At 42.6% G+C, this 26,484-nt stretch overlaps 1 protein-coding gene and 1 long non-coding RNA gene across 9 annotated transcripts in view; one reads left to right on the top strand and one right to left on the bottom strand.

The window, feature by feature from the left end:
• The window catches only part of fbxo30.L (F-box protein 30 L homeolog), a 34,057-nt gene extending 12,991 nt beyond the window's left edge, over positions 1–21,066 (bottom strand). Inside the window, exons 1-2 of one of the 8 annotated variants that reach the window (XM_041562048.1) lie at positions 20,759–21,066; positions 10,385–10,422 (exon numbers count right to left, since the gene is read on the bottom strand). Coding sequence is in view for 1 of the 8 variants with exons in the window: in XM_018261596.2 (XP_018117085.1) it covers positions 15,250–15,266 (17 nt within the window). In the remaining 7 variants the exon portion in view is untranslated. 8 annotated transcript variants of the gene reach the window in all.
• On the top strand, positions 15,651–26,481 carry LOC121393650. The gene is made up of 3 exons (XR_005961220.1): positions 15,651–15,762; positions 18,596–18,750; positions 25,985–26,481. It is a non-coding gene; the product is annotated as an uncharacterized LOC121393650 (long non-coding RNA).
• Positions 26,482–26,484: the final 3 nt, after the last annotated feature.

The raw sequence follows: 26,484 nt of genomic DNA, 5'->3' as shown, positions 1-26,484 counted from the left end.
TGACATGATTTATTAAAATGGGTTAATTATGCGATGACCGAATGATTTGAATATTTGCATGCATGTGGCACTGAAAATAAAATTCATTTCTAAAGCTATAATTATAAGAAATAATATCTGATAGCAGAGGTATCCCAGAAATAATTTGCCTTTAAAATATGCACTACAGGTGTAGGATCCGTTATCCAGAAACCCATTATCCAGATAGCTCTGAAATACTGAAAGACTGTCCGCAGCTCTCCAGTTTGCAGTTTCAACAATATGGTAGCTAGGATTCAAAATTACCCTAGCAACCATGCATTGATTTGAATCAAAGAGAATGGACTATGACTAGGGTTGCCACCGTTTATAAAAAAAAACTTACCGGCCAGTGGTGGGGGCAGGAACTAAAGGGGCAGGCTGTGATGCAAAAAGGGGAGGAGCAGAGGGATTGTGAAGCAAAAAGGGGCGGGCCGCAAAGAGGGACGGGGCCACGTCGCGCAATACCCAAAAGTTACGTTTCCACCTAAGGTCAAGGGCTTTTCTTAAGGGTATTACAAATTACCGGCAACTACATTGCCGGTAAATTTGAAATACCGGCCCCGGCAGGTGTTTTACCGGCTAGGCCAGTAAAATACCGGCCGGGTGGCAACACTAACTATGATTAGAAGAGGGACCTACTAGAAGACGATTAATAAAAAGTAGCACATTGTAGGCTTACAGAGCATTTGTTTTCTAGATGAGGTCAGTGACCCTCATTTGACAGACAGAGTCAAAAGAAGGCAGCAAATAATTGGAAAAAAACTACAAAAAATTAAGGCTAGTTGAAAAGTTGCTTAGTATGAGCCATTCTATAACATACTAAAAGAGTGAACCACCCCAGTTTTGTTTGTACACTAAACAGTTGGGCCAGCTTGGGTGACTTTATGCTTTTCAGGCAGGTTGAAGGCTCAGGATGCTCACCACCCCTTACATTAATATCCATATATTATCAGGCTTAACACCCACTACCATCTAATCTTGGATTTTAGATTGTGTCTGCATAGCCTGCAGGGAAAAAGAGGGTGTCTTGCAGAGGGGCAACTATAGTGGGGGATGTGTAAATCATTGGCACATACAGAAACTAATGAACTGCATTAGCTGGTTATTTATTCCTCCCAGTTGGTGGATGGGATTTAGTGCACTTAGGAACACAGTTGCACAAGATGTGACTCAAAAGTTATCAGGACAGGACCCCAAGGTTCATGTAAGGACACAACGCCATTTTTAATCTCAGGTTTCATCATGCATCTTGCTTACAGTGACAACGCATAAATTCTCTATGCCAGGCCTACTGCCAACATTAGCGCTTCTTCAATGCTCTTCAATCTAACAAGACCCTCAATAATCCAGAATTTAGCCGTTTGATCTGCTTTGAAAATGTCAGCACACTTAAAGTAATGGTTCACCTTCAAACAACTAGTTGTTTTCAGATAGATCACCAGAATAATGACTTTTTCCAATGACTTTCCATTTTCTATGTGTGACCGTTTTTCTAATTGAAGTGTCATGTGTCTTTTTTTACCTTCTGAAGCAGCCCTGGGGGGGGTCGCCGACCCTGTAAACTGTTCTAAATGGATACATTTAGTTGATACATTTCTTATCTTTGTCCATGCTGAGCAGAATCTCTGAGTTTCATAAGCAGCTGTTAGAATTGATACAATAGAAATTAATAATAATAATAATAATAATAATGAGGCCCCCCAGCACAGTGCGATCAAGAATCCAATAGCAGTAATACTAAGGCACATTAGTGAAATGATCTGCCACTTGGTCCATACTGCTGCCTGTGTGCTGAAGGTGTTAGCAATGGACACAGACTGGCACGTAGAGACGCGCTGTTTTCGCATACTTCTTTAGGGCTGAAGGTGTCAATAGACGTACTGACGTGCCATTACAGAAACCTAAAGAAGTATGGCGTCACTACGTTCCAGTACGTGTCTATTACTAACACCTTCAGCACACAGGCAGCAGTATAGACCAAGTGGCAGATCATTTCACTAATGTGCCCAAATACTACGGCTACGTGATTCCTGTAATTTAATGTTAATGGTTCAAAGAATGTCGGGCTGAATGGTCGGCCCCCACACATTTTCACCTCACCAAATCTGGCCCTCGTTGCAAAAAGTTTGGGCACCCCTGGTTTAGAGTCTTCACCTCAATTACTGAGCTGCCTGACTTAAAATACCAGAGACAGGAAAAAAGTCTTTATTTCTGGGGAACAATCTAAAAACAACTGAATTAAAAAAAAATGTTTAAGGTGAACAACCCCTTTAAGGGTATATTATATATAAACATACCATAATTATACAGGTATTGGATCCATTATCTGGAAACCCATTATCCAGAAAGTTCCAAATTAGAGAATGGCCACCTCTCAGACTCTATTTTATCCAAAAAAAATCAACATTTTCTTTTTTCTCTATAATAACAAAACAGCACCTTTTACTTGATCCCAACGAAGATATAATTAATCCTGAAAGTACAATCAGCCTATTGGGTTTATTTAATGTTTACATGATTTTCTAGTGGACTTAAGGTATGTAGATCCAAATTACGGAAAGATCCCTTGAGGTGGGCAATATCGGGCTGATCCGATCGTGGGCCCTAGGGCGTGACGATCGGATCCTAACAATGGGTAACGAGCGTTCGGATCGCAGGACCGCATCAACGAACAGATGCGACCGCGATCCGACGGGATTGTTAGCCCCGTCCGATCGACATCTGGCTGACTTTCGGCCAGATATCGATCGGGGAAGCCTGTCGAGGGCCCCATACACGGGCCAATAAGCTGATGACTCGGTCTGTCAGCAGCTTTTATCGGCCCGTGCATGGCCACCTTAAAACAGCACTCAATAGTAAAAATACAGGTCCCACTGCGACACATTCAGTTACATTGAGTAGGAGAAACAACAGTCTGCCAGAAAGCAGTTCCATCCTTAAGTGCTGGCTCTTTCTGAAAGCACATGACCAGGCAAAGTGACCTGAGATGGCTGCCTACACACCAATATACCAACATAACAAAAAGCAGCCATTCGAGGCACTCCCAAGAAAACAGCACTCGTTTCAGCGGCAAAAGTTCTTACAATGCTGGCATAGCGTTTATTATCTAGTAACACAGGCAACTAATCTGTAACTTCTTAATATTATATAATTTATTTATCCCATACTTGTTGATAGAGGAATCAATGCATAAACGAACTGCAGGCCCTTCTCTGTACTGCTGTCACAGCTGAATTAAGATGGGCCGTCTTCTCCTTGATAGGCATGGGATAAGGTTAATTTTGCTTTACATTGACCACATACATAATATAGGTCCTTGTACAGGATATCTTGCATATAGGGCCTTCACATATCACCCTTCAGTACTTTCCACTCTCCAGTGGTTCTACACGTGCTCACCAAACAGAGAGCTGTGCTCTTGCAACTAAACGTGCAAAGGAGGGGGAAGAGCACTAAGAAACCATAAAAGGCAAAGTTATCATGAATTACTTATTCTGGGCACAGTACCAGCTGCATCACATAAAAATACACATAGTGTTGTTTTCAAAGGGCACAGTGATGATTCCAATTCAGCTTCTTCAGTGAGATCAGATCAGGATGATGCTAATTCTTATATGACTTAAAAGAACAAACATCCACATTTACATCCCTCAAAAAATAAGAAAACTTCCACCTATAATTTTCGTGGACCTGTCACCCAGACATAAAAATCTATATAATAAAAGTCCTTTTCAAATTAAACATAAAATCCAATTTCTATTTTTTTTATTAAAGCATTCGTAGCTGTTGTAAGCTCATTTAAAAATCTCAGCTGTCAATCAAATAGATGTCACTGCTCCCCACATTCCCCTCTCTCTTTACCATTTAATTGTGTAACCAGTGCATGGGGATGGACATCAGGTCCCACATTCTGGTGCACAAAGAAGATTCTGAGATGATGCAAGACTTGCCTTAAATAGCAGTGTCCACAAAATGTCTTCTGCCTGCTTGCTATAATTATGAATTCCCAGACTGAAGGAAACAAGGTTCAAATAATTTATATAGTGTAATTAAAGTTCATATTGCTTGACTAATGTGATAAAATAGGATTTGGAATAATTTTTTTGGGTGACGGGTCCCCTTTAAAAAAAGTGAATGCCCTTTACTGAAAGTGTAGTATCTTTTGAATCTAAATTTATGGCAGGGATGGAAAGGTTGGTTGTTGGAGCTTTTTCTGACTAAAAACAAGATCAAAGTTTGGGATCTAGAAAAAACTGCACCAAAATCCTTCAAAATCTACTTCTATTGCCTAAAAATGTTGACTGTTACACTGCTAAATCCTCAGATTTAGAGCAAATCACAATAGTCTTCCTCTGACTTGCAGGGACAATTCCCCCCTCCATATAAACCCTCCCTGTTCTATGTTGAAGTGATGGATTTTGGAAGATGAAGTACCCTCTACTTTCCATGATGGGTGGTGCACAGATTCCCTGGAAACAAGGAACTTCAAGTCTTAAGATCTAAAGCTACCAATACATGGAGAAGTTGTGAAACGAGTGGATATTGCACAGATATGCCCACGTGGCCATATCGGGCTGATCCGATAGTAGGTCCTAGAGCCCAACGATTGAATCACAAGGCCAGGAATGTAGGCAGTGGGAATGAGGACCACATCAACGAACTGGTCTGACAGAAGCAATAAGCTTGCCCAATCAACATCTAGATGATTTTCGGCCAGTGGAACGTGGTACATGGCTGAATTTTTTAGGAAGTGCTGGCACCAAGAAGAGTTAAAGCAAGCCAAGCACTGCTTTCGAAGAACAAACACTGCCCACAGGGCTCTAACAAGAAATGCTTCGAAGCACAGTAATAGAAGCATTTAGCTATTTTAGGAAAGTACACATTCTGACAAATCCAACAAGGGTAAAGATACCAAACTTTTAAACTGCAAATCCTTCCTAAACTTTGCGGTTGTTATGCCATTTCTGAAAATTGCCTAAAAATTTTGCAGTCTGCTGCATTTTATGTCACACAATGTTTTATGTAAAAAGGAAAATCATCCTAAATCTGACTGCCAGAGGTCTACTAAACAGTTTGATGTCCAATATGCATACTATGTGTTATTTATGGCCCGTTAATGAAAATAGTGCATACAATGCGCCCCAACCCAAATTCCAACTCCCAGTGAATATGTTGTTTAGGTACCTGCAGTTAAAGCATGCTTTTCAGTCTCAATTCCTTCATAGACCACTAGTGATCGCCAATACTACTACTACTACTAACCAGGCCCAGACTGGCAATCTGTGAGTTCTGGCAGATGCCATAGCTATAAGGTGCCATAGAAAGTATTTAGTGGGCTGGTAGGGGCTGGTTGGGCCTCTGTGTGGGCTGGTTGGGCCTCTGTGTGGGCTGGTTGGGCCTCTGTGTGGGCTGGTTGGGCCTCTGTGTGGGCTGGTTGGGCCTCTGTGTGGGCTGGTTGGGCCTCTGTATACCTGAAATGCCAGGGTCTATTTTAAATCTAACACTGATGTAAATATATCCCAGACCTAAAGGAAGAGATGTGGAAAGATGTCCTAGCTTTAGTACCCCAACTCACGATCTCTAGTAGGGACAGAAACACACAGATCAAATTTCTTAATAGAGTATACCTCACCCACAAAGATTAGCTAGGACTTACCCTGGGGTGGGTACCTTCTTCCTTGTCTTCTAGGAGTGGCCAATAATACAGAGGCGAGAGGTTCTTACTTATGCTGAAACTGCCTTAGCGCAACCTAATATACGGTCACTCAACCACCGTCTTCTGGATATCAGAAACATTACCATTGAGACCCCTAGCTAAACTATGTTTCTTGCAATTGTTCTATTATGCAAAAAAGGTAATTTTGCTACATTGGAAATCCAAGGGGCGGCCTACTTTTTGGAAAAACTTATTAATGGAGAACTAAACCCTAAAAATTAATATGGCTAAAAATGGCATATTGTATAGTGAACTTATTGCACCAGCATAATGTTACAGCTTCTAAATAGTAGCAATTATCCAAGACTACAAATTTGTCAAAGGGGGTCACCATTTTGGAAAGTGTATGCGACACTCATGCTCAGTGGGCTCTGTCGCAAATCATCAAGCAGAAAATGAGGTTTGTCTGTAATATAAGCAGATGCTACAAGGCCGATTATTACATTCTTATGCTAGTTGCACTGGTTTCTGTGCTGCCATGTAGTAGTTATCTGTCGTAATTACTAATCAGCCTTATATTGTGACATTTCTATTCTACGTGTACTGTGTATAGTGAGTGGGTCCCTAAACTCAGCAAGTGACAGCAGCACAGAGCATGGGCAGTGAATCAGCAGAAAAGAAAATGGGGAGCTACTGTGGCATCTTTAGAGACACAGATCTTTACTTCTAAAGGGCTGCTGTGGTTGCCTTCGGCTGGTACAGAAGCCCAAAACATAATGTACAACATTTCTAGCCTACTTCTTTAGTTAAATTTAAGTTCTTCTTTAATGACTCTATATCCAAGAAGAAACTAGTAACTCAGGCCTGGTTGATGCAGTAGGAATTAGTGATGTGCGTGTCAAATAAACCCGACCTGTACCCGTCCTCCCTTAACCCACACCCAACTTCCAGGTTCCTTATATAGACCCACGCCGACCTAGGCGCGCGTCTAAAAAATCGAAAGCTGGCAGTGTAAGATGGAGGGCGGGGAGAGCAGGAAGAAGAGCTCAACCCGGACGCTCCTGGGGGTCCGGGGTCAGACCAAACCCCCGGGTATCGGGCTGGCCTGCAAAATCACTAGTAGGAATATATGTTCAGGACCGGATTGGGGGGGCCGGGGGCCCACCAGGGCTAGGGTTGCCACCTACCCAGTTTTGACCCAGACAGCCCGGTTTTTTGAAGGGCTGCCCGAGTCAAAACTGCCTGCCCGGTTTTCCAAATTAGAAAAACTAGGCAGGATTCCCTATAATTGGCGCCGCAACAGGCCAATCCGCCCCCCCCCCACTGTTTTTTCCCGAGCCAGGAAGGAAGAGGCACAGGGTGCGGATCTGGGCTGGCAGGGCCCACAAGAGCCGAGGGCCCATGGGGTTTTTTGCCGGTGTCCTGTTGGCCCAATCCAACCCTGTATATGTGTAATGTTTTTAGCCTGGTAACCTCCACCAGCACCACTTCTTCTCTTCCTCTCTTAAATAAAGGGGATGTTTCCATTTGCCATTGCCTTCCAAGGAAACCTTGGACTACCTGAGAAAGCGAAATTGACATGCATGTTTCCCACACTAAGAATTCACCTTATTAATAATGATAAAGCATTTTCAGGAGAGTTGTCGTCCATTGTAGCTAGGGATGCACCGAATCCACTATTTTGGATTTGGCCGAACTCCCGAATCCTTCGCAAAAGATTCGGCCGAATACCAAACCGAAATCAGAACATATGCAAATTAGGGGTGGGAAGGGGAAAACATTTTTTACTTCCTTGTTTTGTGACAAAAGGTCATGCGATTTCCCTCCCTGCCCATAATTTGCATATGCAAATTAGCATTCGGTTCGGCCAGGCAGAAGGATTCGGCCGAATCCGAATCCTGCAGAAAAAGGCCAAATCCCGAACCAAATCCTGGATTCGGTGCATCCCTAATTGTAGCGAAGATTTACTGGAGGCGAATAATTGCCAGTTTGTGCGACTATATGCCAGTAGCAGGGTGGTGGTACATAAATCTTTTGATCCAACGCCAACTCCCCAGTTTTTAAAGGAACAATAACACCAAAAAGTAATTAAAATATAATGTACTGCTCTACACTGGTAAAACTGACGTGTTTTATATTTTATAGCAGATAACAGATAAAACACCAATTTTATTGGACAGGGCTTATCTGTTATGCGCTATGTAACATGTGCCTTTTCTCCTTTTTTCTTGCACGAATGGCTGCCCACATGGTTACACAGTAGCTTGTTATATAAACTATAGTATTCTTTCTGAAGCAAACACACAGCTTTTTCCAGTACATGCTAACAGTATATTATATGTTAATTACTTTCAAAAGCTTTTATTTTTTGGTGTTACTGTTCCTTTAATATACCAATGTATTTTCCATGTAGATTGAAAGAAGTTAAGTACAACATACAATGAATATTATCACTCCCAATCCTCAAAAATTTAAACCACACCTGTTGGTAATTCTAAATCAAAGTTAAACTACATAAACCAAAAACTATTTCCAGATAATTTTCCAGATAATGGATCTTTCTGTAATTTGGATCTTCATACCTCAAGTCTACTAGAGAATCATTTAAACATGAAATAAACCCAACAGGCTGGTTTTGCTTCCAATAAGGATTAATTATATCTTAGTACAAGGTACTGTTTTATTATTACAGAGAAAAATGAAGTCATTATAAAAAATTTGGATAAAATGGAGTCTATGGGAGTCAGCCTTTTTGAAATTCAGAGCTTTCTGGATAACGTTTTTTCGGGTAACAGATCCCATACCTGTATTAGAACATTAGAATAGCTGTTAAATACAATCCAAAATTAATTAAAGCATTGTTCTTAGAAACAGAATTGCTTCTGCTAGATCCTCCTTCATAAAAGCTCTTCTACATCGGATTTGATTATTTTCAGTGCTTCTATTTAAGTTATTAGGAGTCCGAGTTGGTACATTTTTGGCAACTGCCACTCCAGATACCCAAAATTGCTTCCGACTCCACAGCTCTGCCTATATACTGTACATAGAGAATATACATGTCACAATATAAGGCTGATTAGTAATTAATACAGAGAATTACTACTTGGCAGCACAGCAACCATGCAAATAGCATCAGAATTTAATAATCTGCCCTTTAGTATCAGTTTATATTACAGACCTAACTCATTTTCTGCTGGATAATTTGTGACGACCCCTAAGCTTAGCTTCTCAACAGCTGCTGAGAGCTCACTGAGCATGTGAGTGTCACAGACACTTTCCAAGATGGTGACCCCCTGTGACAAGTTTGAAGGCCTGGGTCATTGCTGCTATTGAGAAACTGAAACTTTAGGCTTGTTAAATAATATCTATATACCGGTATATATAAAATATGGCATTTTAGCCATATTCATTTTTAGGGTTTAGTTCTTTTTTAATCATCTGCTAGGATAATAAACTAATATTCCATTATACACAAGTGTGGACTATAGTCAGGACTCTGGTCATTGAGACCAGAAGAAGAAATCCGTACCAAATCCAAACAAGCATAAAAAAAAAAAAAAAGTGTGCCTTTAAAAGAACCACATAATGAAATCGTCATAAATGGATCCAAAACAAGAAAACTTTATGTTGGCAATCCCACACAGAATGTACTATTCCAATGCTATGAAAATAGACTGCCCCCAAAAATAGACTGTAAATACCATCTCCTGCAGTTCAATGACTTCCTGCTCTACTATGCCATTAAATTGTTCTATAATGAGCTGTTCACAGAATGACTGGGTGACACAATTTGACAGATGTCAGACCAAAAGCACAGATTACATACTAAGCGTGGTATCCTCCACCATTCCTGTTGCAAGAAGCTTTAAAGGAGAACTAAAGCCTATCTAAAGAAGTAGGCAAGAAATTATGTACATTATAGTTTGAGCTTCTCTACCAGCCCAAGGCAACACAGCCCTTTAGCAGTAGAGTAGAGACCTGTGTCTCCAAAGATGCCCCAGTAGCTCCCCATCTTCTTTTCTGCGGATTAACTGCACATATTCTGTGCTGCTGTCACTTACTGAGCTTAGGGACCGACTCAATATATTGTATATACAGAATAGAAATGTCACAATATAAGGTTGATTAGTAATTAATTTAGATAACTACTACATGGCAGCTCATTAACCAGAGCAATTAGCATCAGAATTTAATAATCAGCCTTATAGCATCAGCTTATATAACTGGCAAAGCTCATTTTCTGCTTGATAATTTGTGACGACCCCTAAGCTTAGCTTCTCAACAGGTGTTTAGAGCCCACTGAGCATGTGAGTGTCACCGACACTTTCCAATATGGTGACCCCCTGTGACAAGTTTAAAGTCCGGGATCATTGCTGCTATTGAGAAGCTGACACATTAGACTGGTACAAGAAGTTCAATATGTAAATATGGCATTTTTAACCTAATTCCAGCAGTGGATGTGGCCAGTTAGCAACTCCCCGGTCTACCAAAACTACTGAAAGAAAAATTATTAGGCCAAAAAGTGTCAGGCAAGATTTAAGGATAAAAAAAAAGCCACACAATTATGGGCTGGCTTCATACTTTATCATGACAATGAGTTGCTGTGCCATTTTTCCTGTTTAATAATCAGTTCTGTGTTCTCCCACTCTATGTTCTTTAACTGCTACAAAAAAATATCGGGGAGGGGGGGGAATTAAACAGACATACCAGTAGGTAGAGTCCTGCATGGGCCCAATTCCTGAGATCTGAAAAAGACAGAGATCCATTACTGCTTCCTGCATTGTCATCTACCTGGACACACAATAGCCTTATTCATAACTTGACCCACTACCTGCTGGCCACCATGAAACCAGAAATGATGTCACATCAGATTCGATTGAAAGTGATAACGCAAAACTGACTTCATCAGAAACTGGGGAAGGTAAAGCAGGCCTTAGATGTAAAGATTTTTAAAAGATCTTTTCGTTATCGTGAGACCACAATTATCTCGAAACGATCTTTAAATGTACGATGTGTCCATCAACTAAAAAGACCATTTTCGGGCGATATTGCCAGCAAAACTCAGAGTAGCTGCCTGCTTGGCCCTGCAAACATAGATAGATTGCACTGGGACCGATCAATTTTCTGACACATGACGAAAAATCGTAAGATAGTTTGATTCCCACTAACTTCGCAATAACTTGACGGATTGGTCGTTCACCAAAGAAAAATCTTTGCGTCTATGGGGACCTTAAGACCAGTCAACCTGCACTCACAGCCATTTCCACAAATCCTACCTGCAACCCGAAAAATTCTTGCAGGTAAACCATAGGTACCCAAATGTCTGATGGCTGAAAATTAAGTCTGAAGCAGCCAATCTCTCATCTTTCACATGAGACAAAGCCATCGTCTCATTGAGACAAAGATTAACCAAAGAGCAAGCAGTATAAGCAACACAAACAATGCTTTAAACATACATTGATATAAATCTGGCACAGTGACTTTATTTTAAAGGAAAATACTTTAGAATCCAACACCAATACATTCATCACAGATACCTTTTCAATAGGTTACTTGAGCAACATGCCAAAGTGTGAATGATCCAATGGGCCAACCATCCAGTGACAGAGAATATGTATCAGATGTTCGGTCATTGGACAGAGCCGGAGACATTATTCAGCAAGTGCAATTTAACTGCCCATAACCAGGCTGCTCTACAGGGGCTTCTATTTCAGAACGTGCCATGTATATGAATGGGTGAACAGCTGCAGGCGTATTTCATACATCAGCACATTCATCTTTCTTGAGCTGCGGAATCAGGCGATTAATAAGCAGTTTTAGAAGAACGAAAGTACATTTGTGATTGGCACAGGCTATTGGGACATGTAAAATTACCTTACAACTGTAATCCCTATGTGGAGTAAGAAATGACTGTAAATAGTTTTGGTTCAAAACAGTGATCTATAAAATGATAATACTATAATAACCTCATCAACAACAAAAAGAAAAGTTGCTTTGAATCAACGAAACCCTGCCAAAGCAAGCAATTTCAGCTCTATATAGATTCCAAGCCCCTCCGGAAACTAGGAAGCACTTGATTTTTGTTCGATCTTGGGAAAGAGATCTAGAAGAGGCCATTGAGTAGGGCATGAAAACACTCCTTTTTAGCTCACGGTGTTGCAAGATTCAGGAGCTGAATGATAAGCTTCTGTCCAGATTGTATTACGCCCCTCAGAAACTGAAATAGACCCCAGTGCTAGCAACGTGTGCTAGAGGTGCAAAACTGAAACAGGTACCCTCCTTCACATCTTTTGGGGGTGCACATTGCTTAGGCCTTACTGGGAGCAGGTATTATATTCATGCTCACAAATACTAGGACGGTAAGTGTCAGATACCCCTGCTCACTCCTTGCTCTTCTTAAAAACTGACAGTGGAGAAGCGTTGCTCGATTCTACCATAAAGAGAGTCTTACTTAATGCAGCCAAACTTCTTATTCCCAATAAGTTGAAAACCTCTGCTATTCCCACTGTTAAAGGAGAACTAAACCACCCAATAACAAAATCCCCTATCTAGTACCCTAGATAGTCTCCCCTCCCTGCTCCCCCCTCCAGCATAGTTGATTACCCCTGAAAGTGACCCTAACACAGTACTTGAGTATCTGTGCAGAGTAAACGCATCTTCCGGCTCTTCGGTATTCGGGTATTCCTTCCCATCGGCAATTTCCAACACCTTTGGAACATGCACAGTTGCTGCGAACAGAAAGACTTCTCCAACTGTGCATGCGCCAATACGGCGTTCAAGGAAGAATAATATAGAGCCTGAAAGATGTCGCCTATGAGCTCCGTTACGCTTACTCTGCACTGATATGCGAGTAAAGGTATGGAATCCGTTATCCGGAAACCTGTTATCCAGAAAGTTCTGAATTACGGAAAGGCCGTCTCCCATACACTCCATTATAATCAAATAATCCAAATCTTTAAAAATTATTTCCCTTTTCTCTGTAATAATAAAACAGTAGCTTGCACTTGATCTGAACTAAGATATAATTAAAGGGATACTGTCATGGGAAAAAAAAATTTCAAATTGAATCAGTTAATAGTGCTGTTCCAGCAGAATTCTGCACTGAAATCCATTTTTCAAACGAGCAAACAGATTTTTTAATATTCAATTTTGAAATCTGACATGGGGCTAGACATTTTGTCAATTTCCCAGCTGCCCCTGGTCATGTGACTTGTGCCTGCACTTTAGAAGAGAAATGCTTTCTGGCAGGCTGCTGTTTTTCCTTCTCAATGTAACTGACTGTGTCTCAGTGGGACATGGGTTTTTACTATTGAGTGCTGTTCTTAGATCTACCAGGCAGCTGTTATCTTGTGTTAGGGAGCTGCTATCTGGTTACCTTCCCATTGTTCTTTTGTTTGGCTGCTGGGGGTGAAAGGAAGGGGGTAATATCACTCCAAATTGCAGTACAGCAGTAAAGAGTTATTGAAGTTTATCAGAGCACAAGTCACATGACATGGGGCAGCTGGGAAATTGACAATATGTCTAGCCCCATGTCAGATTTCAAAATTGAATATAAAAAATCTGTTTGCTCTTTTGAGAAATGGATTTCAGTGCAGAATTCTGCTGGAGCAACACTATTAACTGATTCATTTTGATTTTTTTTCCCATGACAGTATCCATTTAAGCTTTATTGGAAGCAAAACCAGCCTATTTGGGTTTATTTAATGTTTACATAATTTTATAGTAGACTTGGTTATGAAGATCCAAATTACGGAAAGAGACGTTATCCAGAAAACCCCAGGTCCCGAGCATTCCTGTACTGTGTTAGGGGTAATCAACAATGCAGGGGGGAAGCAAGGAGGGGGGACTAGCTAGGGTAGTAGGTAGGGGCTTTTCTTATTGAGGGGGTTTAGTTTTCCTTTAAAAAGAGTGGCTGGGCAGGATAAATGGGTTAGCAAAATTCGAGGAACTCTTGGCCCAAACGGAGAAGCAAAGGAAAAACATTAGGAACACCTGGTTAGGTTGGTTTATGTTCAAAGAGACAGACACATATAAACAAAGCATCGCTTAGTGAGCCTATTCAGCTATAACAGGAGGCCCCCAGGGAGTCATAACCTGCACTCTATAGAGTTCAGAGGGCTTGATAAAACAGCCGGGTGGATGTGCGAACATAAGTAAGGAGATCTTTCAATTTACTGTAACCCTGTACAACACTGCAATGTGAACGCGATTACCTGGTCAATGTGTGACAACCACCCCTCCCCTTCCTTTTCTTTCTGTATCCCTTCCCCTAACTATTATATTACACAAAAAAATGCTAATTAAAATCTATTCAAAGAAGAAAAAAAAGTGTGACTTTTTAAAGTCATATATTGCTGATCGTTACTTTTAAAGGAGTTACAGAAGCGAATGCACATGCTTGAATAGCTTCAGCCAGCAGCAACAACAGCCATCATGTGGCCACTGCAACTACGAGGTAAACAGGGCTTGTGGAATAATCCAGCAGACATACGCCTGCAATAGCTACTGTCACAACGATAATCTTCAAATGAAATAAACAGGCTGCTTCCAGGAAACAGAATTTAAGAGACAGTCTGATTACAGGCCTAAACAACAGGGATGTTGCAATGCCCCACTCACATGCGCAAACCACTGCTGGGAATGAACACGGAACTTAAAGGGGACATTTTGCATAACCCTCATATTCAGATATATGATTAACCTTTCCTCAAACAATGTAATGATGCAGGAAAAAAAACCTTTTGAATGCATTTTACCTGCTAAAAGTGTGATTGCATCAGAGCTGCAGAGAGAACCTCTCAGGTCAGAAGCTAGGCTGAAATGAGAGATGGGCGTGTCTGTTCATTCTCTCACAGGAAATGGTCACATCACTGACTGACAGGCTGAACTCTGCTGTAGCTTGGAAAACCCCTCCCATCTCCCTGCCTGTGTAAATGTCTTTTCCCAATCTGCACATAACTGTCCTATGCTGCTGCCTGATTTTTTCAGAAATTTCATAAAAAGCATTATGTTTAGCATAGCTTTGCAGTAGAAAGACATTTACCCATTTTAGATTCTTCAGAATGTGTAATTTTGGAAAATATAAGGCTTTCAAGGGTCTCCATACTGTTAGGGGGTCTCATGGCACATAATACACATACCGGGTGTTGATATTGTAGTAGCCAGAGTGTCATACATGAGAATTCATATGCAATATTACATATGCACACTCACATATACACTCACACACATGCACACTCACATACACTCACACATACACACACTCACACATACACACACATGCACACTCACATGCACGCACACTCACACACATGCACACTTACATACACACTCACATACTTACATACACTCACACACATGCACACTCACACACATATACTCACACAGCTGCACACTCACACATACATACAAACATACACACACACTTGCACATTCACAAAGATGCACACTAAGTGCTTCTGCTCCCTACTTGCAATTGTCATTCTGGCTCAAGTACTTCTGTGGATGGGGCCCGGGGCCCTTCAGGACACCGCAAAGCTCGCCGTGGCCATGGAAAACCCGGTCCCCTTTACCTTGCTCCTGACACCATTGCTAGGTTGCGGCCCCATCCGGTAGTTCTGCCAATGCCTAAAGCGCCAGCCGGCAAGACTTCTCTCCCCACTCTATCTAAAGTATTCCGCAGCTGTGCTTCTGTCAACAAAGCCCTTGTCAGTAGCTTGATTCCCCTTGACTCACTTCTAGCAGGCTGAGGCTCGAATCGCTTGTTGAAAGAGGAATGCAGCAGACCTTCACGATTGCTATGTCTGCAGGTGCACAAGGCTGTCTGCTCGTGCACAGGCAAGCTGGCCGGGGATGAGCTTAAGCAGCTCTGAGAAGGATCCCGGCGTGAGTGACATCTGTAACCAGCACCTCCCCCTATGCACGCCCAGTCCTTCTCAGTGGCTGCTGCTAGCAGAAAATAAAGTCAAAAAAGAGACAGCCGACGGCCGCCCTAGCTGGCTGTGCAGATACCAGCACAGGAAATGAAGAGAAAGGGAGGAGCGAGATAAGAAATGCAAGGATAACAGAGAAAGTGGACCCAAAAGGTATATGAAACTAAACGTTTTATTCAATTTTATTGATAAAAAGAATTGATGAAGCTAAAGTACAAAAGTATGGTATATGTCCCGGGTTCTCCACCCAAAAAACTGATTTTTGTATTCTATGCAACTTTCCATTTCACAGGACACACGTTCAGTAGTTTTAACGTTATTTACAAATGCAATTGCAATTGAGAGCAGTGCTCGTTAATTGCTTTCTGGATCTGACAGTGTAGAATTGGTCAGCTGTGCTCCAGATCTGTTAATCAGCTGGCTTCTGCTACATTATTTAAGAAGTCAGAACCAGTAGTGCAGTGAATGTATACAATCCAGATACCGCTTCAATGCTAGTTTTTCTTCTTCCTAAATCGCACACACAATGTTCACATGCATCTATATCGGTTTACTGCTTTTTGCGTGAGCACCACCGCATTCCAATGAATACTAGAAATGTCACACGCACCTCCATAAAGAGATCATAGAACACTGTATTTGCGCTACTTATAAAGAGATATTATTTATTATTTGGTTCAATTTCTTATTGCTTTACACCTAAAGAAACAACACTGAAGGATACTGGAGAAACCCACATACTAAAATAAACCAAGAAAAGGTGCCAGGTGTTCCCAGGAGAACCCTTACCTGCCTAAGGGTGGTGACACACGCCAAGATTCGGGGAAGATCAGTCGCCCAGCGATAAATCTCCCCTTCTTCAGGCGATCTACCTTAAATGCCTTCCCGCCGGCTAGAATTTAAATCCCGAGGGATGGCACTCAGAACGCTTTGTTTTCCGAAGTCCAGACCCGGGCCGTGCCGCACAGGCGCCCAAGGCAAGCCGGCGGACGCGGCGCCGGTTTAGCACAAGTGCGCATGCGCAAGGTGGCGCTTGCGTGCGCATGCGCAAGAAGCGTGGTTTTTCTTCTTTTGCTCTTCTGCGCATGCGCGAATTAGTACGAATGTGTGCATTCGGAGAGAAATGTAATCGCGCGCATGCGGAGGAGCCCAAGTATCCGTAAAAACCGCAAAGAGTCGGGCACTGTACTGGGGGTAGGCGACAGAGGAGGCGCGTGGCTGGCGCCCCCCCAGCTTTGCGCCCTAGGCACGTGCCTACTCTGCCTACCCCTAGTTCCGGCCCTGCCGAAGTCGCCCAAAGTTTCCTCGTGATGCAACTTCAGTAAATGAAGAGCTCCGAGTGCAATCCCGCCGGCTAGATTGGGGGGAGATTTAGGGGAGATTAGTTGCCCAAAGAAGAGGCGATTTGTTGCTGGGCGACTAATCTCCCCGGAATCTTAGGAGCCAATTCATTAACTTCGAGTGAAGGAATAGAAGAAAAAATACTTAGAATTTCGAAGTGTTTTTTTGGCTACTTCGACCATCGAATGGGCTACTTCGACCTTCGACTACGACTTTGAATCGAAGGATTCGAACTAAAAATCGTTTGACTATTCGACCATTCGATAGTCGAAGTACTGTCTCTTTAAGAAAAAACTTCAACCCCCTAGTTCGCCACCTAAAAGCTACCGAACCCAATGTTAGCCTATGGGGAAGGTCCCCATAGGCTTGGCTAAGTTTTTTTGGTTGAAGGATAATCCTTCGATCGTTGGATTAAAATCCTTCGAATCTTTCGATTCGAAGGATTTAATCGTTCGATTGAGCGATTATTCCTTTGATCGTTTGATCGAAGTATTTGCGCAAAATCCTTAGACTTCGATATTCGAAGTCGAAGGATTTTCATTCCCAGTCGAATATCGAGGGTTAACTAACCCTCGATTTTGCGACCCTTGATGAATTTGCCCCTGTGTGTGTGTCACCACCCTAAGGGTTAGTCCACACGAGCAGATTTGGGGCCTCACAAGGACGACTTCGGAAAACGAAGCCCCGCGTGTGCATTGCCGCAGTCGATTTTCATTTTAGCCGGCGGAGGGCAGGGGGAAGGCAGTTCTGGGAGATTGTCGCCCCGAAGAAGAGGCGATTTGTCGCTGGGGCGACTAATCTCCCCGAATCTGCTCACGTGGACTGACCCTAAAACACATACATTTAGAGGGTTATTTACTAAAATCCAAATTTATCTCATATTTTATTAAAAAAAAAAAACACGACCAAACTCCCATGCTTATTTATTAATAAAAAACTTGATTTTATCGGATCACGGAAAAACTCGAGCGAAAAACTAAATCCACCATCTCGACAGGTCTGAGATGGTGGATTTTCGGATTCAAGCTTTTTGCAGCTTTGAGGTATAATAAATCTAGTTTTCTAGTAAAAAAAAAATCAAATTTTTTGAGATTTTAACATTCGGATTTTAATAAATAAGCACCACACTACTGCTAGGTAAAATGAAGGTGATTTATTCGGCCATAGGCATACACCAAATTGGCAAAGTTTCAGCTTATGTACTATTGGCTTTTCTATAAAACTAGGTGCTAGAACTAACTATGTGGGAAATAAGAAATACATATATATGGCTTGGGCCTGAAATCCCTACAAAGCAAACAGACATTTCACATAAAACTATTTCTAGAATTACAGTATGTCGATTACAAAAATATAAAAAACTGAGACTAGAGTGTAATTGCATAAAAGATGATTTCATTTCTTGTTGTTACTGGTCTTTATCTCACTAGCCTACAATCCATGGTTTAATGATGTGGCCCCAATACTATTAAAAAAGTAATAAACCTCTTAGAACAATTTGCTATACAATCAAAAATTCCAGTTTTTTTTATTTTTTGGAATATAAACGAATGATGTAGCCGATTGTTACAGTAATTCTCAGGGATGTGCACTGAGCACAACACGCTGTTATGAAACCCATTAATAATGTGTTATTGTTCTTTAGGCGCAGAGGAAATACATTTATATTTAACTGCTGCAGCCTTCATAAGCTCTTAGAATAGCTCCCATTAATAAAACAGAGGATTCAAATCAGCCTCGACTGCGTGAAGAATGTTGAACCTGTGGTCCTTGGGTTGTTGAAGGATATGTCCCATTATAGTAAGTTATATTTAGTTCATCAGCGCCTAGAGGGCTGCGAGCTACATCTGTTTATTGTGCAATAATTACAGGCCTCAAGCTTTGACAATGACACAACACATCATTACTTTCTAAACACAAACATCCAGCTTCTGTCTAGTAGGACAGGTCATCCTTTTAATCACATGTTAATTATACAACAAATGTTACCACTGAAATGCAACGATTACTTTTGACATTTCTTTGGGGGAAAGCTCAGACCTGCAGGGAGGGGAAATCCAAGGAATAGTATGGCTAGACTTCGCTAAGACTTCTCTTTCAAAAGGGTTTTTCACCTTTGAATTAAGTTTTAGTATGATAGTGATATTCGGAGATAATTTGCAACTAATCTTCATTTATTTTTAATAATGTTTTTTTAAGTTATTTAGCTTTTGTGTTCAGCAGCTCTCCAGTTAGCAATGTCAGAACTTCAGCAGGCTGCATTAAACTACAACTCTGCCAGGAGCAGTTCGGCAGCAGCAGGTGGAAGATCTCTGCCTATAGACTAAACGTCGGAAAGGACGAGCTGAGCATTTTGCTGTGTATCACTCTCTCGGGGTTACCAAAGGACAAGAAAATCCCTGCAGCAGTGGCGGCCCTGCACTTCTCACCTTAGCGACTCGCTGCCGTTTGGGGTACAGCTGCTGAGACGACCGTGACCCTCACTCCCTCCTTCTTCCTTAGCTGCAACTGTCAGTCGCTCCCAGAAAACCGACCACTTTAACGTGGCCGAACCTCCACGATTTATCCAAGTACTTCCGAACCCCGGCTCTCGCCTCTTCTCTCCCACAAGCCACCGCTTCACTTCCACCAACTTCCCAGTGGCTGACGCAATTGCTACGTAATCTCGCGGCCCGCCCACACCGCTAGTCTAGCTCTGAGGCTGCTGATTGCATTGCTCAGCACCTTTATTATACACTGTTACCGCTGCAGATTTTCCAGGCATAGCCTTTGAAGGTAAATTCACCAGTTTGGGGCCCTGTAAGTGTATCAGCGAGAATAAAAGCCATGCTTCTAGCTATAAGCAACGCATGGCTGAGAATGTCCCTGTACCAGTGACGTAACTAGGTGTTTACTAGGCCCCACAGCAAATAAATTTTAAGGCCCCAACATATACAGAGCTTGAATTGTTTTACAAATATATATTAAAATTTCTTATTCATTTGGGCCACCTGGCCGGTAAAAATGATGGTTGATCCCAATGTTATTAATAGGGAAAAAAGATAAATATATAGGAAGGCCAGTATTTTTTTCCAGAAAATGGTGGCAACCCTACGCCACACTATAGAGTAGGGGTGTCCGAACTTTTTTCACCAAGGGCCATATGCGGTAAAATATACAAACAGCCGGGCCACTCACTGTGGCCATGCCCCATTTGTGGCCACACCCCCTGATTACCATGTTCATTTTACAAATTGTAAATAAGTAACACACACATACAGACAGATACACACACGCACAGTGACACACATACAGACAGATACACACACACACAGTGAAACACATACATACAGTGACACACACACACAGTGAAACACATACATACAGTGACACACACAGACACACATACATACAGTGACACACACACACACAGAGTGAAACACATACATACAGTGACACACACAGACACACATACATACAGTGACACACACACACACAGAGTGAAACACATACATACAGTGACACACACAGACACACATACATACATACAATGACACACACACACACACAGTGACACACATACATACAGTGACACACACAGACACACATACAGACAGATACACACACAGTGAAACACATACATACAATGACACACACACACACACAGTGAAATACATACATACAGTGACACACACAGACACACATACATACAATGACACATACACACACACAGTAACTCACACACTCGATCTGTAACTGACTCCCTTGCTCGGCTGCAGCCTCACTAAATCCACCCCTCCCCCAAGCCAAGCACGGAGCAGTTACTCACAGTTTATCGGATGCAAGAAATCCAGCCCAGGTTAGGCAGCAGTGTAGAAGGGGAATGGATCCATGCTTTCAAAACTCCAGTCACGGGTAGGCGAGTTTAGGACAAGCTTCCTCGAGTCTACACTGAAGCACTGTAGGTTCCGCCCCCCAATGACTCCTTTGTAGGAAACTTTTTTTTTTTCTGGATGCTGAGAGGGGGGAGGTATTTTTGCACGCTGCGGGCCACATTTGGCCATAGTTTGGACACCCCTGCTATAGAGGGACTATCGAGAGCATCCTGAGCAGCTGTATCACTGTCTGGGCTGGGAACTGCACTGTCATGGAGTGCAAGACCCTACTAGGGTTGCCACCTGTCCAGTTTTGACCCGGACAGCCTGGTATTTTGAGAGGCTGCCCGGGTCTATACTTCCTGCCCGGTTTTCCAAATAAGGAAAACCGGGCAGGATTCCCTTGATTGACACGGCGATCGGCCAAACGCTGTTCGCCGCGTCATAGCCCTGCCCGCTGACGTCACAGACACGCCCACTGATGTCACGAACCCGCCCGGTCTCAGCCAGACATAAAGGTGGCAACCCTAGACCCTACAGAGGATAGTGAAGACAGCAGAGAAGCTCATAGGTGTCTCTCTTCCTTCCATCACGGACATTTACACGACTCCTGCATTCGTAAACCACCAGCAGTGTGGCTGATCTAACACACCCCTCACACTTACTGTTCACACTCCTGCCATCTGGAAAAAGGTACCGAAGCATTAGGGACTTCGCTACCAGTCTGTGTAACAGTTTCTTCCCCCAAGCCATAAGGCTCCTGAATACTCAGGGACCGGACAGATCTCTCTCACACACACACACACTCCATCTGACCTTACTATATACCACAACGTTACACAGCCACTGTACGCCATTGTATAAATAAATAGCGATTGGATTCAAGATTGTTCTCTATGAGCACATCTGCACTTTGTCATGTTCTTTATCATGTTCTTGCTACAGTCATGTCACAATGATACACCCATCATGTCTGACATTAAGCAGTATTTACTTAACATATTACATCTGCTGAGTGTGCGCTGTCTTGTCCTGTCCCTGCACTATGCTGACCTGTCTTGCAGGAGTTGCATATTTTTCACTTTTTGTCTGTTGTCCGGTACTTCTATGTTGTGTTGTGTAGCACCATGGTCCTAGAGGAAACGTTGTTTAGTTTCACTGTGTACTGTACAATCGTATATGGATGAAATTACAATAAATCTGTCTTATCCTGTTGTACTGCGACCTTCGTGCCCCTTTGCTGGCCAGAACTCCTCGCCTTGCTCCTCTCGAAAAGTCCAGGTGGCATCCGAGTACGATGAGGGCTCCTCCCGAAGCCAAAGGCGGTCACACTACTGGTGAAGCCGAGCCGAGACCGAGCCGAGACCAGGGAGCTTGGCACTAACTGACATTATCACGGGCCATGGAAGACGAAGGTCACGCTGATGCTGCTGCTGCTGCTGCGTCCACTCCAACCACTACCGAAGCGCTTCTTACCACTCTGCTACAGCGCATGGAGGATCAGGAGAGAAAGCAGAACTATCTCCTGTAGGGTTTTCACAACTTAACCCACCAGCTGGAGACTCCGCAAGCTCCACAGCAGCTGCCTGTTCCTGGTTTCTCTCCTCCTGTGGGTTCTCCTGCCATGTGGGGTAACACTGCTAAGCCCCATGAACCCAAGATTGCGTTTCCCGCAAAATTCTGTGGTGACAAAACCCAATTTTTTGTCTTTAAAGACGCATGCAAATTGTATCTTAGCTTTTTCCCGCACACATTCCCAACTGGTGAGGAAAAAAGGTTTGTGATGACCCTGTTGCAGGGTGATCCCCAAATTTGGGTCCTTGGATTGCCCTGCTCTGATCCTGCCCGTTTTTCCTTAGATACGTTCTTTAGCACCATGGCGATACTCTACGATGACCCGGATCGTGCATCTTCTGCCGACTCCATGATTCGTAAATTACGCCAGGGAAAACGGGATGCGGAGGTGTATTGCACCGAGTTCCGCCGGTGGGCAGTTGAAACTGGCTGGAACGACACGGCTCTTCGCAGCCAGTTCTGTATTGGGCTCTCTGAGTCTATTAAATTGTGAATTACCCCTTGTCGTCCAATCTGGATAATCTCATGTCCCTAGCCATTCAGATCGATAGGAGGCAAAGGGAAAGAAGGGGTGAAAGGGGTAATTCTAAATTTTCTGGGGTTACTTATGTAAAACCTAACTTTGTGACCAATGTTAAGTCTTCTGATTTCTCTGTGTCTTCACCTCAGGAGGAGCCTATGCAATTAGGTCTATCTCATCTTTCTCCTGAGGAAAAGACACGCAGGCTATGGATATACTGTGGGGATAAGGGTCATTAAACAATTATTAAGAGGCTTGGAAACGCCCAAGCCTAAATGGAGAAGGGGAGTTCCATTTGGGTGCAGGCGTTTCCTCTCCCCAATTTGCCTCCAAGGTTTTGTTACCAGTTAAATTGTCCTGGCCTACGGGCTCTGTTAATTTGTCCACTTTTGTGGCGAAGGGTAATTTTTTGGATGCTGCTTTCGCAGCCAAACATGGCATTCCTTTGGTCCCTCTGTGTACCCCCATTAGAATTTTAGCGGTGGACAAAAGACACCTAGGGTCAGGTATAGTTAACAAAAAAACTGTCTTCCTATCATTGTGTATCAACGATTCTCACTGTGAGGAGATAGCCCTTTTTTCTTATTGAAGGTGCCTCTTCTCCTCTTATTTTGGGATTACCCTGGCTCCAGGTTCATAATCCCCATATTGATTGGGTTACAGGGGAGATTTCTCAGTGGGGTTCAAATTGTGGGGGCGTCTGTATTCCTCCAATAATAGCAACTACCTCACTAGAGGGTTTACCTGCAGCCTATTCGGCATATGCCGACGTCTTTTCCAAGAAAGCTGCAGAAACCTTACCCCCACATAGACTCTATGACTGTTCCATTGACCTAGTTCCAGGTTCCTCTCCTCCTCGTGGTCGTACTTATCCTCTTTCTTTACCTGAAGCCCAAGCAATAAGGGACTATATCAAAGAAAACCTTGAGAGAGGTTTCATCTGGCCCTCTAATTCTCCTGCCAGTGCTTTGTTTTTCTTTGTGGGTAAGAAAGACGGTGGTCTTCGTCCTTGTATAGACAATAGGGGTTTAAATAAAATCACCATTAAGAACCGCTACCCCCTTCCTCTAATTTCTGAGCTATTTGACCAGGTTAAAGGTGCCCAAGTCTTTACCAAGCTTGTGCTTACAATCTCATTCGTATTAGAGAGGGGGATGAGTGGAAAACGACATTTAACACCAGGGACGGCCAATACAAATATTTATTAATGCCCTTTGGGCTCTGTAACGCCCCCGCAGTTTTTCAAGAATTTGTCAATGACATCTTTCGAGATCTGCTGGGGGTATTCGTAGTGGTCTATCTTGACGATATTCTTATTTTCTCTTCCAATCTAAGTGAGCATCGTAATCATGCTTGTGAAGTCTTATGAAGGCTAAGGGAAAATAATCTTTATGCAAAACTAGAGAAATGTACCTTTGAAGTCTCTTCTGTTCAGTTTTTGGGGTTTATTATTTCCAGCAAGGGTCTAGAATTGGATCCAGGCAAGGTGAGAGCTGTCCTGGATTGGGCCCTACCCCTTTCGTTACATGCAGTTCAAAGATTTCTTGATTTCTTTGCCAATTATTATCGTCAATTTATTAACGTGCATGCATGCGAATACGCGTGTGGGGGGGGTTGCCAGCCGGCCTGGCCCGCCCCTGCCCTATCCGGAAAGCCCCAGGTCCCGAGCATTCTGGATATCAGGTGCCATAACTGGACTTTGACCTCGGCAATAAACCCTAATGTACAGTATGCATTTCAAAAATGTCAGATCTGTAGAACATTTTTAACCCTTAGGGTTGCATTTACCAAATCTAGATAATATACTTAATTTGTAAGCTATTTGACACCTTTTTCAATAGTCGTCACTGTATCATTTGTTCATGTATCAAAACACCCCTTTCTGTGGATAGTTTTAAAGACCAACACCCCCTGTCTATGGGGATAGAATGGTGTCTTCCAGAATATTAGGGGAAAGGAAGAGGAGTTGTTCTTCCTCTTGGGAACTACAAGGAACTGCTACAAGCAGCCATTGAGAAAGAATCATTAACCTCAATATGGGGTAAGACCCCCCGGGGAACCCTCTCTTACTTAAAGGAAAACTATACCCCCAAAATGAATACTTAAGCAACAGATAGTTTATATCAAATTGAATGACATATTAAAGAATCTTACCAAACTGGAATATATATTTACATAAATATTGTCCTTTTACATCTCTTGCCTTGAACCACCATTTCGTGACTCTATCTGTGCTGCCTCAGAGATCAGCTGACCAGAAATACTACAACACTAACTGTAACAGGAAGAAGTGAGGAAGCAAAAGGCAGAACTCTGTCTGTTAATTGGCTCATGTGACCTTACATGTGGTTTGTATGTGTGCACAGTGAATCTTACGATCTCAGGGGGCGGCCCTTATTTTTTAAAATGGCAATTTTCTATTTATGATTACCCAATGGCACATAATACTAAAAAAGTATATTATTATGATAATGGTTCATTTACATGAAGCAGGGTTTTACACATGAGCTGTTTTACTCAGTATCTTTTAATAGAGACCTACATTGTTTGGGGGGTATAGTTTTCCTTTAATAGCTACAATTAGCGAGCTTGTGTTATAGGAGACTGGGAGTGGGTCAGAACCCACTTAGTGCCAGTCAGGATAGCCGGGCAGCCCAAAGCTCCAACAAGAGATTAGTGGGTTATTACCCTGGTTGTACACAGGTAGACTTCTGGCAAGCCAACATAGAGACCTCAGTGATAAAGAAGGTGTTTCTTTACAGAGAAGAGCCCCATTCTACAAGCAGTGTCCATCAGCAGAGCTGGTTGGGTGAAACCCATTTCTGGGATGAGTAGAGTATAACAGTGCTTTATTAGCAGGCTCACGCCGCCATTACACAACAGTAAGCAACTCTATCACCACAAGCTGAATAGAAAGTATGCACAGTATAAGTCTTGAGCACAGGGACATCTACAGGCCATTTGTATAAACACCACATAAGGCAAAGTGGGCATGGGAGTTTGGTCAAGCTATTTTTATTGGGACAATGAGATCAATTTGGATTTTACTAAATAACCCCCTAAATGTGTTATTTTTTTCATTTAGCAGGGGAGGCAACTAAGGGCAGTGGTGAACCAAATGCATTTGCAAGGTGCTGAAAACTCAAAGAACTACACGATGCGTCTTCTTGAGATCCGTCTCGATGAGAGGAAACCGATGCGACGGATGCAACGTCGTGTCGAATGCTGCGTGCATACGACACTGTCGTGCATTGCGTCGACATCTGTCGTGTGGGATGCATGCAGCGAAATGGTCCAACATTTTTATTACTTTACCTTAGTGTCGTCACATCCGTCTCATTGCATCCATTTCATCACATCACATCGGATCTCAAGAAGACGCAGCGTGTAGTTCCAGCATTACGATGAATGCATTAGGATAAATGTAAGACACCTTCACCTTGGATTTAATTTTATCTCATGAAGAGTAGGAGTGAAAGAAGTGATTACTAAGAGTAGAAAATCCCAAATCACAGTACCATATAACATTTTATACTTTATTTAAAGGGCATGTAAAGGTAAAAAAATAAAATCCCATTTTTACTT

This window comes from Xenopus laevis, chromosome 5L (genome assembly GCF_017654675.1).
Source record: "Xenopus laevis strain J_2021 chromosome 5L, Xenopus_laevis_v10.1, whole genome shotgun sequence".
NCBI lineage: Eukaryota > Metazoa > Chordata > Amphibia > Anura > Pipidae > Xenopus > Xenopus laevis.
The sequence above is the reverse complement of the archived record's forward strand: the minus strand, read 5'-3'. Positions and strand labels throughout refer to the sequence as shown.